The 13,318-nt window shown below is 36.4% G+C and overlaps 1 protein-coding gene across 1 annotated transcript in view; it reads right to left on the bottom strand.

The window, feature by feature from the left end:
- Dnah14 (dynein axonemal heavy chain 14) overlaps positions 1–13,318 on the bottom strand; it is a 356,406-nt gene that overhangs the window by 53,779 nt on the left and 289,309 nt on the right. Inside the window, exons 69-70 of the mRNA XM_077802938.1 lie at positions 9,558–9,976; positions 9,277–9,475 (exon numbers count right to left, since the gene is read on the bottom strand). Coding sequence (XP_077659064.1) covers positions 9,277–9,475; positions 9,558–9,976 — 618 coding nt within the window. The remainder of the gene's footprint in view (positions 1–9,276; positions 9,476–9,557; positions 9,977–13,318) is intronic.

A 13,318-nucleotide genomic window follows, 5' to 3' on the forward strand; every position in this document is an offset into this window, starting at 1 on the left:
TAAACCTCCTGAGAAATTAAAGTCTAGAATAATTAGGGAAGAACAAAAGACAAAGAGTCAGAAAGGATAGTTTGAAAGATGGAGCCCCTGATAGATCCAGCCCACTCAGGAGCTGGAGCTAGATAATTAGAAAATGACTCCTGTGGTTTATTTAAGGGGGTACCTCAAAGACAGGGGTAAGGTTTCAAGGGTGGAGTTTTGCTTCCTGATGTCTTGCAGTCAGCATGTTGATTGGCATCTGGCCAGGTTACCCCATCTCAGAGGGGCTGTGTGGGACCTTTGACAGAGAGAGCTTGAATAGGCTCACAATGTCTGAGAAGTCAACCAAAGGAAGCGTCCCCTGGAAATTCCCAGACACCAGATTATTCTATTCACTAGGCTGCGATGCGCAACACAGTCCACACACATGTATGATATTTTAATTAAAGTTGAGTTAATATAAATGCACAGATTTAAAAAATGTATGATGTATGCTTTAAAAATTAATATTTTCTTGTTAGACAACTACCATTTTGAAACTGATTTCATCAGTTAATAAAATGTTTTATAAATATTTTAGAATATACCTAAAAGCTTTGTCCCCACTCAACTGATAACATACTAAACATTAAAATGCTAAGTTGTTGTAAGTGGTACAAATATTTAAAAAAAATTTGAAAAATATTAAGATAAAAAAATAAGTCCTTTCTTAGAGCTGTAAAGGACATTTGTTATTAATGTCTCACAAAAAGAAAGTTAAATTACTTCATGTAAAACTCATGATAGGGCTGGGGCTGTGGCTCAGAGGTACAGTGCTCATCGTAAGGCCCTGGATTCGATCCTCAGCACCATATTAAAAAACAATCATTATAACAGTGCTTGGAAAATATAAATTTTCTTTCTCCACTTCAGAAAATGTTTTGAAAAGCAATAAACAGATTCATTTTTTAAAAAATGAATACACCCATCACAACTACTCCAGTTCCTATAAAAATGGTTACAAATCAATGTTAATTGAGATAAAAGTAAAATGATTTTAAATTATTAATTCTAGCATAATTAAGAAAAATGGAGTAATCTTCCTCAATGTAAATAAAGCCAATTCAAACTCTAATACTTAAAACTGAACAATTATTTATTGTAAATATTACTTTCAGTTTACTTTAGAATGATTTTGTTTTTGTAACTAAATAATCAGTTAAGATCACCCAAATGATTAAAAAACAAATATACAGCAAGTCCTAAACTAGAATAGATTACATGTTTAATTGGGTTTCCCACATTCTGAAAATATTTTAAGTGAAATTATCTTTTGGCTTAATTTCATCTAAAATTATCAAGAGCAGTAAGCTACCAGAATTAGTGAACATGCACACTGCAGCTGAGTTCAGAACTTACATTCCACTTATGTAGATAGAAGCTATGTGCAAAGTTTTAAATTCAAATAGAAGTATTTAAGGTAAAAAATTTAAAGCATTCTTTCCATTGAGGATAGAAAAGACACTTTTCAATATCTTACTTATTTTTCAAATTGAAGTAATTATTCATTGTGACCATGAATTTTAAGCATTTAAAAATTGATAACACAATACTATTACAGACACACACATAGACTCAAAGCAATTAGAATGATGCCCTCCCAGCTACAATCCAAGTGCAAGTTGAGTTCATCCAGCACTTGGACATTAAATTGCATGGGGTGACGGGAGAACAAGTGATAGCAGGAATCCCTTTCACCAATTCCCATCCCATGTTCTAATGCCTCAGATGCTTTCAATTAGTTTTTCACCATTTAAAGGTAACAAAATAATATATAAGACACCTTATGAAGTCACTGCATTTGCTTTCAAATATAACTTAGATATCAGTAGGTGCATATTAAATCATATTTATCTTTCAATCCCAGGATCTTGGGAGTGAACAGTTACTGATTTACAATTCCAGCAGGCACTCACTTGAGGCCTCTTTCAGTGGGCTCCCAATGAAAAGATGTGATTCATCCTATCTTTGCTTCACTTTCAATCTCATTCAAAATCAACTTTTCCCTGTGTTGCCATGGTAACAAACTGTATAAGTAGATATACAATACAAAAGTAATATGTATTACAATGATAGACAGTGAGGCGTCAGGATGGTCCTTCATATTTGAGATTAAATCTTATGACATCACTGTCATTCTTCAAAAGCATTTACTTAGCCAAAATTATACAGTAAAATAAAGCTGTTATTTAGCACCAGCATGTTCTTTCAGACTTTGCTTTAGTTTTCAGGATAATTCTATTATCGGGGGGTTGACTAAGCATTAATGATTTGTGGCTCTTCAATTTGTGAGCCAAGGTCATAAATATGGCTTCCACCTGGTCCTTATCATTGGGGTTTTTAGCAGAGATTTCAAACAAAGGCATTATGTGTGTGTCAGCAAATTTTTGTACCAATTGTGTGGTTACCTGAATGGTACTTCTCAAATCACAATTCTTCTAATAAGAATTTGTGGTATATCATTTGCTAGCAAATGTTGTTGGTATTATTCTATCCAAGATGGTATGATATGAAAAATAGCCATGTTGGTCATATTATACACAAAGACATCAGCATGTGTGTTTATGCAGTAGTGCTGTACCATGCTCTTTCTGAATCATTCTTGTCCTGTTGTGTACCATAAGTGGATGTACTAGATGATTTAGGAACTGGGCTAGACACTGGAAGGAGTCCATGGGATTACCAGACACAACTCCTGCCTTGAGTAAGACCGAATATGACGTTGGTGTGATACCCATCAATCTCCATTGTTTGTTTCAGAAATCCATCTGGATAGGGGCCTTGGTGAGATTGGGGAAGTGGCCAGCACAGAAGGTGGTAGGTCAGGCACATCTTTCTTACATCCTGATCATGATGATCTTGAAGATTTGGGAGCAGGTGAGAGGCAGATACCCTGAGGCCCTGGACCTGAGACAGCTGGTGGAGAAGCTTGCCTCCAGCAATGACTACATATATAAAGCCATTCTCCTGAGCTATCCAAACTGAGGTGGAGGAGAAGAGATGCAGACAGCATGGGATATTACACGACTGCCGTGAATGTACCCAGTCTTCTGTCTTGATTTTGGACTGTGTTTTTTAATTGTAGAGTTGAGACCAATTGCATTAATTGTTATTACTAATTCCTGTTTGTTTATTTGTGAGTTCTGCAGTTTGTTTTTTATTTATTCTATGTGAAGCATTTCTTTAAGTATTTTCTGCAGTGCCAGTTTAATAATCATGAATTCTTTTAGTTTCTGCTTATCTTGAAATGTATCATTTGATTTATTAAGGATAACTTTGATGGATATAGCAATCTTAGTTGACTGTTATTTTCTCTCAGGACCTGGAACACATCATTCCAAGCCCTCCTGGCTTTTAGAATTTGTGCTAAGAATTTGGAAGTAATTCTGATTGACCTGTCTCTAAATGTGATCTGACATTTTTCTCTTGAAGCTTTTAAAGTCTTATTCTTGTTCTGTATGTTAGGCATTTTAATTATAATGTGTCAAGGAGAGGTACTTTTTTGATATTATCTCCTGAAGTTCTTAATGCCTCCTATAACTGGATGTCCTTCTCACTCTCAAGATTTGGAAAAATTTCTATATTATTTCCCTGAAGAATTATCCATTCCATTAACCTGCATCTCACAACCTTCCTCAATTCTAATGATTCTTGGTCTCTTAATGTTCTCCCAGAGTTCTTATAAATTCTGATCATGGTTACTTATTTTCTTTTCTTTAGTACAGTCTGAATGTTCAAGGCTGGCCACTTTGTCTTCCAGCTCTGAGCTTCTGTCTGTGGCATTATGTTTACTCTTAGATTTTTGAGTGAACATTTTATTTTATTTATTGTGCCCTTCATTTCCAAGATTTCTGTTTGGTACTTTTTCAATATTTCTATGTCCTTATTGAGTTCTTCATTCATACCCTGTTTGACTTCTTTAATTCATTCAGTTGTTTTTCTGCATTCTTTTGGAAATCATTGATCATTTTTATAATCATTCTCTTGAATTCTTTTATCTGATATTTCATTTACTTCAATATTTTTGGAGTCATTGCTGGTGAATTACAAACCTTTAGAGGTATTATGTTATCTTGTTTTTAAATATTTCTTGTGTTCCTGTGTTGGATTTTATGCCTCTGTTGGGAGGGATTACCCTTCCGCTCTTATGTGTGGGCCTTAGGTCACAGCTTTCTTTGGCCAAAGTGTCTAGATTGAGATCCCTTGTAAGTGTGGTGTTCACTGACTTTGTGTTAATTTTGTTTTTGCTGGATGTTCATGAGTGGAGCCTAATGGCCCTCCTCCTAGCTGTTCTAACTTGGGGCCTGGTTATTAGTTTTGGGGTTTTGTCTCTATTTATTCATTGTATTAAAGTATAGTTGAAGTTTGAATGAGGCTAATTTATGTGTGGAGCAAGGTGCACTGTCTTTTGGCTAGGATTAGTTAAGCAGCAGAGTCTCTACCCTGTGAACTTGCAGTGTGCTTGTAGACTCCCAGTACCTTACAGAAAAGGGGGAAACAAACAGTAGAAACAATTGAAACAATATACAGTATTAAAATAAATACCCAGTGCCTTCTATGATATCTACAACACTAATTATTGCAAAAACATGAATGATGGGATTAGCAATCCAAAACGATAACCATGAACTAGATTTGGCATTAACTAGATGTCAACTATGTCATCCACAGTACTAATAATTGCAACAACATGAATGTTGGGGTCAAAAGTAATATAAGCCAAATACTTCTAAAATATGGTAAGATATAGTGAATAAAGAGAAATGAAAATGTGATAGGAAAGTAGAAGAAAGTTTAGAATGTTCAAAATGTGAACAGAGAAATGCAGAAGAGATATAGCAGGTGGAAGAGAGAGTAGGAAAAAGGAGAAAAAGTAGGAAAAACAAAGTAAAGGGAGAGAGAGCGGAACAAGAGATTTGGCTGTTAGTAGGAGGGGAGAAATAGAAACAACCAAAGTAAACCAAACCAGATCAAAATAAACAAACTTAAAATCCTAATCCTCAAAAGACAAGGAAAAAGAACTATTATAAAAAATGTTAAAAAAAGAGAAAAAAGATAAAAACAAGAACCAAAAAGGGGGAAAAGATGAAAGATGCTTAGCAAGGGCAAGCACTCTTTCTGCTCACTGAGCTGCCAGATGGAGTGGCCTATAACTAAAACTGCTTGAAATAGCTCTCAGCTTCCCTTCTCACCAGGATAGAATGGGAAATGCCATTAATTGAATTATGTCCTAATGTTAAGTACAAATTCAGGGATGCCAAGGTGGTGGAGGCAGGATGTAAGAAAAATATACCACCAAAGGACAATATAGGGAGACGAATCACCACGTCTCTCTTACGGTGAGTCTCATTACCACAACAACTCCCACCATTGAGAAGTTATCATCATGATGAGTCCCACTACAGGTCTGATATTTCAAAATGACCAATGTGGGTAAAGTGGGCAATATTTTAATTATATTTTCTAAAGTAACCAATGGGGGAAAATTGGACAATATTCTAATCAGGTATTATAAGGTACCCAATGGAAGCAAATGAGTAAGATCTTCAATACAGCCCATATAGGAAAAAGAATGCCTCAGAGCTTGGCATATAAGACACTAATTTCTAGACATTGGGACCTTGGGCTTCTTTTTCACTTGGCCCACTCCTCTCTACCTTATGGAGTGCTACTCTCACCTATGCCTCCAATAAATCTGTACTTTTCCTATTAATTCTGTATTTCTTGCTCAATTCTTTGTTTGGGACAACAAGGACCTGAACCCCAATTAGATACCCTAATGATAACACTGACAGACCAGATTAATGCACTCCCAGAGTGAGGCTGCTGCAGGGTTCTATAAGGGGAGTTCTGGCAGCTACAGCTTAGGTCTAATCAGGCCTAAGAGACTTTGTGGGTATATTTGCTCCTAAGGGATTAGATCAACACACCACTAGGGCCAGGCAGAAGCCAATCTGTGCTGGCAGTCTGGCTTTCAGGAGCTTCCCAAGAATTCTACTCAGAGGGCAGGGGAATCACATGTCCCCACATGTTGCTGCCCAGGAATATGTTCTTCCTGGGCTTAGTCCCTGAGTATATTCACACTCACCTGTTCAGTTTTCCAACAGTTGGTCACATGGCAGACAGACTCAAAGGGAAAGTGCATTGCACTCCCCTCTATTTTTCTGACTTCAATTCCCTGGGTACAGTCTCTGTGCCTGTTTCACTCATGTTCTACTAGGTACACACTAGGCCATGATAGTGCTTGCCAGGACAGTATGGCAATGGTTGCTATGATCTCCTGGGCTCTCTCAGCGGAAAGCTGCAGCATGGCCTCCGCAAGATGGCTCCTGACTCAGGTCTCTACTTGCCAGGTGAGAAACACAGCACTTTCAAACACCAGTTTGCTGTGCAGCTCTGGATCAGATAAGTTCAGGTTGCTTTTCTGATTTTCAGGTTTTTCTATGCCGAACTTGTTCATTGTGTTTCTCTGTTTTATACCCTGCCTTTGTGGTTTACCAGTATCACAACTACTGCTGCAACTGACTTAGCTCCAATGCAGTTTTTCATTCATGCACCTGACTTTATGAGTGTCTGAGACTCTGTTTGATATTGAATTTCAATGAATTCCCTTTTTCATCCACCTTGCTGAGAGCAGTACTCTTGCTGCTTTAAACCTAAACCATGGAGCAAATGAAAATGCAGCTTTCCTCTCATCTGCCATCTTGAATCTCTCAAAATATTTTTTTGAGTATCTATTCTGGGCTAGATATTAGGAATAAGGAAGGTATCCTGTTTTCACGAAGCTTATAATCACAAAAGAAAAAAAAATGTCGTCTTCATCAACTGTGTATCTAGGATTGATAGCACCAAAGAAGTCCACACTGGGAATGTGAGACTCATGTCTGGTTCTAGTTTCTTCTCTGTCAGGTGAATCCAGCTTCTATTTAGAAATCAAGTTGAATTTCAAGAGCCATCAACTGCCTAGCAGCATCTCTCTGAAAGCCTATATAAGTCAACAGCCTCACAATAAGGGCCTCTTCTTTTATTGTCTTAATGTTTTGTTGATTTTTATAGTGATACATTTGGATTCTCTTATTTTTCCTTTTGTGTATATGATATATATATATATATATATATATATATATATATATATATATTTTTTTTTTTTTTTTTTTTTTTTTTTTTCATTGTGGTTACTGTTAGGTCAGTGGTGGCGACTTGGTGGCGACTTAGAACAAAGCAGCCCACGAGGGAAAGGAACATCAATCAGGTGCTGGGGGAAATGCCTGTCAATCAGCGAGATCTCCTGATTAACACCTGTCAATCAGCATGACCCCTTGGCCAATCTTGGAGTTCAGCCAACTCCCCTGACCAACTCCAAAGGGACAAGGGACCCTAAAAACACCTTTTCCTGTCCCAAACCCTTCCCTTCATGCTGTATGCCCCATAAAAGTCTAGTCAGGTCAAGCTTCCACGCGATTTCTCCTCAGACCCTTCTCCTATTCCCTCTGTGGGTCTGATGGAGTTCCGCCCAGGAGTGGTTATCTCAATAAAGCCTCCTTCAGCGGCCTTTTTAAATCTGCCTCCTTGGGTTGCTGACCGCCTCGCCTGATCTGACAGTTACCATTGTACAGAACACCTTATTAATATAGCATTCTAATTTAAACTGATAACAACTTAACTTTCATCATATATAGAAACTCTTTTCAAGCTCTACTTATACATCTTACAGTATTGATGTCATAAATTACATTGTTTATCAATGAACATAATTATAGAATAGCTAAAAGTGTTTTTGTCATTTAATTTACAAGCATTAAAGTAACTATGTTCCTCTATACCTTTATTGGAGAACCTAATATTTTTGTATAATTTCATGTTTAGGAGTGTCTGAGACTCTGTCTGATATTGGGATATCAATATCTGCTGACTGCTGTGCTTTTGTTTCAATGGAAAGAGTTCCTTTAGCATTTTTTTTGTAGGGCAAGTGTAAAGGTAAAAAACTAAATTTTTGTTTTTCTGGGAAAGCCTTAATTTCTTCATTTTTGAAGGATAGTTTTCAGATACAGCATTTTTAGTTGACACTTTTTTTTCTTTCAGCACTTGGAATATATTATTTTACTGCCTGTGGCCTACAAAGTTTCTGCTGAGAAATCTGCTGGCAATCCCCTAGAAGCTACCTTGTATACATGAGTCACTTTTCTCTTGCTACTTTGCCAACTTGTTCAAAACTGAGTTATGTTAAAAATGATTACTATTATGTTAATAGTTTTCATATCAATGTTTGAGGTTTACATTTTTCTTTGGTTGCTTCTAAAATGCCACAGAATCCCTGGAGAACTTTCTATTTTTATTTTTTGTTTAAGCTACTGTTATAGTTTCTTTCTTATGTAAGCAAAAGAATCATAATAAATCTACAAGAACATTGGTTGATTCAATGGCTATAAGTGGCTACTTATCAAACATTTACTAAGCATCATGCTTTGATACACACACACACACACACACAACAGAGGACTATCCATATTTCTGGTATACTTAAAAGTAGCTCTTTTCATGTTTTAATTCTGATTCCTAGTTTTTGTGATGATCTCCAAACAATCAACAAAATTTAATACAAACCACCACTCCCTACCCCTTGTGAATATCAGATTTTCTTTATTTTTTATTTATTTTATTTTATTTTAATTTCTTATTTTTCAGCACAACAGTGTGAATGCATTTACTGCCATAATATTTATGCCATTGTAGATATAAAATGTACAAGACAGGAGCATTTGGAAAAATTCAATAGCTAAAGAATCTTGTCTAAGCTTTTTGGACAAATATGCTGTGGCTCAAATTTTCAAGGCTTTTTCATAAGAAAGTGAGGGCAACTGAATTCAGGAGGGGTAAAGTTTAACTCCTAATGGTATCTAACTGGTGTGTGTCGTGTGTGTGTGTGTGTGTGTGTGTGTGTGTGTGTATTCCTATGTGTGTGTGTGTGTATTCCTATTGACTACAATTAGATATTCTGCTTTGCATATTAGGCCTGCTATAACCATACTACTTGTTATTTATTTATTCATTAATTCAAGAATTAGTGAGCACCAATTGTACCCCCCACCAACTAGGAGGTACAGTGATAAAATACGCATTGTGCTTGATTTCAATCTACTTTAATTTAATCAATTATAGAAGCAGTGACTTGGAGCACCTTGGAGATATTTTAGTATTTTGCAAAGAAAGACATTTTCAATTTTTTTTCCTATATCCAGACAAATTACTTTTACTTACTATTAAGTCTAGGCTTGGGTAGTACACTTTTAATATTTATCAATAAGCCAGAATATAAAAAGATATTCCATTCTTCTTCTGATAGGAATCCAATGTCATCCTGCATTAGATTTCCATTAGCATTATTTTGCATGATTGTAGTGCAAAGCCGAAAGGAGAAGCAGAGTTTATGTTCATTAAACAGAGCTGAAGAAACCACCTAGAGGAAAAAAAATACAATGGTTAGACTAACCCAGTTAGATTAAAGAAGTATGCAAAATTCACATTAAAGAATATCTCACCTTAAAAATATTTCTTGTCAACACATCTACTGCATTTTTAACATGCTTGTCTAAACAATTTTTTTGTCTCTCCAAGTTAGGTTCTTCTGAGGTATTCATAATAAAATGAACATTTTCCAGAGATGTTTTCTCCCTTTTCAAGCCACTTTCCTGTTCTTTGTTTTGGGAAACTACTGATAAAACAAAAACCCGATGAAACCAGTCCAGGGAGAACTGGTACATGCAGTTGATTTGTGTAAGATCAGCCACTAGAAAGTAGAGCAGGGCACCTAGAGTAGCAATGGGGAGGTAGTTTTTATATGTTGCTTGCATTTCACTTTTTTCTTTTTCTGTTGCTTCATTGCGTCTTGAAATTTCATTTGAAATTATTTTGGATTTTCTTAAGGTATCTACCATTTCCTCATCATCTAATATGCATCCTAAAAAGAAACAAAAAAGTGAATTTAAATAAAAATTGTAGTAATATTAATTACCTGTTTCTTCATTTGTACTCTTTTTTATTTGTTATTTTTAGTTATATGTGACAGAGTATATTTTGACATATCATACATACATAGAATATGTATAACACTTCCCATTATTGTGCTTGTACATGATGTGGAGTTACACTGGTCATGTATTCATATGTGAACATAGAAAAGTTATGTCTGAGTCATTTTACTGTCTTCCCATTCCCATCCTACCTTTCTTCCCTCATTTTCTCCCTGCCCAATCCAGTGAACCTCCACTTTTCCCTCCATACTGCCTATTGTGAGTCAGCATCATATATCAGAAAGAACATTTGGTCTTTGGTTCTTTTGGATTGGCTTATTTCACTTAGCATGATAGCCTCCAGTTCCATTCATTTATCAGCAAATGCTATAATTCTTCTTTATGGCTGAGTAATATTCTATTGTGTATAATGTACTTCATTTTCTTTATCCATTCATCTGTTGAAGGGCACTAGGTTGGTCCCACAGCTTAGCTATTGTGAATTGAGCTGCTCTGAACATTGATGTGGTTGTATCACTATATTATGCTGATTTTAAGTCCTTTGGGTATATGCTAAGGAATGGGATGACTGGGTCAAATGGTGGTTCCATTGCAAGTTTTCTTAGGAATCTCCGTACTGCTTTCCATTGTGGTTGCACCAATTTGCAGTCCCACCAGCAATGTATAAGTGTGCCTTTTTCCTGATATCCTCACCAACATTTATTGTTACTTGCATTCTTGATTTTACTACTCTAACTGGAGTGAGATGAAGTCTCAGCGTAGTTTTAATTTGCATCTCACTAATTACTAGAGATGTTGAACTTTTTTTTTTCATATATTTGTTGACCATTCATATTTATTTTTATGTGAAGTCTGTTCATTTTCCTTGCCCATTTATTGACTTGGTTATTTGTGTTTTTGGTGTTAAATTTTTTGAGTTGTTTATATATCCTGGAGATTAATACTCTGAGGTGTGCGTGGCAAAGATTTTCTCCCACGCTCTCTCTTTGTGTTCTTGATTGTTTCCTTTGGTGTTAAGAAGCTTTTTAGTTTGATACCCTCCCATTTATTGATTCTTGATTTTACTTTTTGCACTTTAGGAGTCTTGTTGAGGAATTCAGTCCCTAAGCCAACATGGAGTTGTGCCTACTTTTTCTTCTATTAGGTGCAGGGTGAGAGATACGGGTCTAATTTTATCATATTACATATGACTTCCAGTTTCCCCAGCACCATTTGTTGGAGAAGCTATCTTTTCTCCAATGTATATTTATGGCACCTATGTCTAATATGACTGTAAGGGACCGGCAAACAACGGAGGAAGAGACCACCAAGAGACCGACTCATGCAACAGCAAAAGGGGGTTTATTGAAGATCCAGCGCGCTGGGGCTCTGTGCTCACTCAAGGAGGGAAAGCAGCCCAGAGCCCTGAGCAGGGGTTAAGCAGTGCTTAAGTACACTTTTTGGGGAGGGCGGGGGCTTTGCATACATCAGAGCAAATCATCATGAGGCCTCGGGAAAATCGAACAACAACTCTCAAACATGATTAGCACATTCATTGGCGGGGACAGGTTGGGCGGGGGTGATAGGTCAGTCCTAAAGCGGGGTATACATTCAAACTGATTGGTTTAGGCCCTGAGGTGCCTACATGCTGAGCTGCACTGGGTCCAGGTTGTTAAGCAACTAAGTGGTCAGGGGGGATTTTGACACATATCTAAATGGGCAGTCCTGGGAATTGTCTTAACAGCTACAGGAATTTCAGGCTTTTAGTGTAGCTTAGAAACTTAACAATACCTGGTCCTTTACATTTTAACTTCAGTTTCTTTTACTCTTTCATGACATAACTGTATTTATGTGGGTTTTGCTCTGTGTCTTCTAATCTCTACCATTGGTCTACATTCTGTTTTTGTTACTATAGGTCTATAGGACAATTTAAGGTCTAGTATTGTGATACCTCTTGCTTCACTTTTCTTGCTGAGGATTACTTTGGCTATTTTGAGCCTCTTACTTTTCCAAATGTCATTCTGTACTCTTTACATAAGAATTTTTACTTTGGGCTTTTTGTTGGTTTTATGCTGAAGATGGGCTTTTATGTTATGCCCCACTTTCTACTCTCTCATCTCTTCTTGATATTATTTTAGTATTTATGGGTTCTATTTTTATTATAGACATACAATAGGGAACCATCTATCATGTAGAATACATTTACACAGTGAACCACTATACATAAGAGAATTAAAATTAAATTTCCAGAAAATAACAGGCATATTATTACTTCATGTGATGTCCTGTGATACTTTGTATTCTAGTCTATCTTATTAAGCAAATAGAATTGAAATTGATTCCTTGGCCATTAATTGGTTGGAACTCACCTTTTGAAAAAACATGACTTCTAGTGATTTGATGTGTTATCTTAAATTTAACAACTTAAATATCCATTTGTTTTATTAAACCTATCTTTTTTCCAACTTATGCAAAGGTTTTACCAAAATATGACATTTGTTACATGAGTGGTCCATGAAATGGGAGAGGCTGTGCTTCTGAATCTTGTTAGATCCATGATGTTACCTTTTACATATATTACATAGCACCTAGCTGTTTTGCTCCCTAGGGGTTACCAACTGATGGTTACAGTCTTATAAGGAAACATATGGAAACCTTGTCCTTGTAGCTACCTAGTTTTATCATTAATAGAAGCATAGTTTATTCAGATGTTATAAAGAAAGAGCATGTTAAATGTAATTAACATAGGAAAGGAATAAAGTCAGATCCTTCCAGGTATAGATGTGTATTTAAAATTTCGTAGTAAACAAACACACTTCTAAGTGAGGACTTGACTGTTGCTAACATAAGATATAATGAACTTTGAGCTTATTTTTTAAATAAATGTGGTTGCAAAATATGAGTTTCAGACTTCTTTTAAACGTTATCCAGCTAGCACACATCTCTTTCTAGAACTGGGTCAAGACAATGGCATAGCAATAGTCAAAGATTTTTTGCACTTTTCGAGTTAGGAAAGGCACACCCTCTGTGGTGGTTTGGATGTGGTTTGAAAGTGGTTTGTCCTGAGGGTTCCTGGGTTGGGGGACTTGGTCCCTAGTGTGATGGTGCTGAAAAACAGAGCCACCTTTAAGAGGTGGGGCCTTGTGAGAAGTCTGCTGGGAGAGATATTCCCAGAAGCGTAGCTCTCATGGGACCCCTGAGCTCTTTTAAGAATGAAGTGTTATAAAAGCAAGCCTGATCCCCAACTTCCTTCTTGGCAATGTGATCAGATCCTTTCACATACACTCCTG

The sequence above is a fragment of the Urocitellus parryii genome, chromosome 9 (genome assembly GCF_045843805.1).
Source record: "Urocitellus parryii isolate mUroPar1 chromosome 9, mUroPar1.hap1, whole genome shotgun sequence".
Classification (NCBI taxonomy): domain Eukaryota; kingdom Metazoa; phylum Chordata; class Mammalia; order Rodentia; family Sciuridae; genus Urocitellus; species Urocitellus parryii.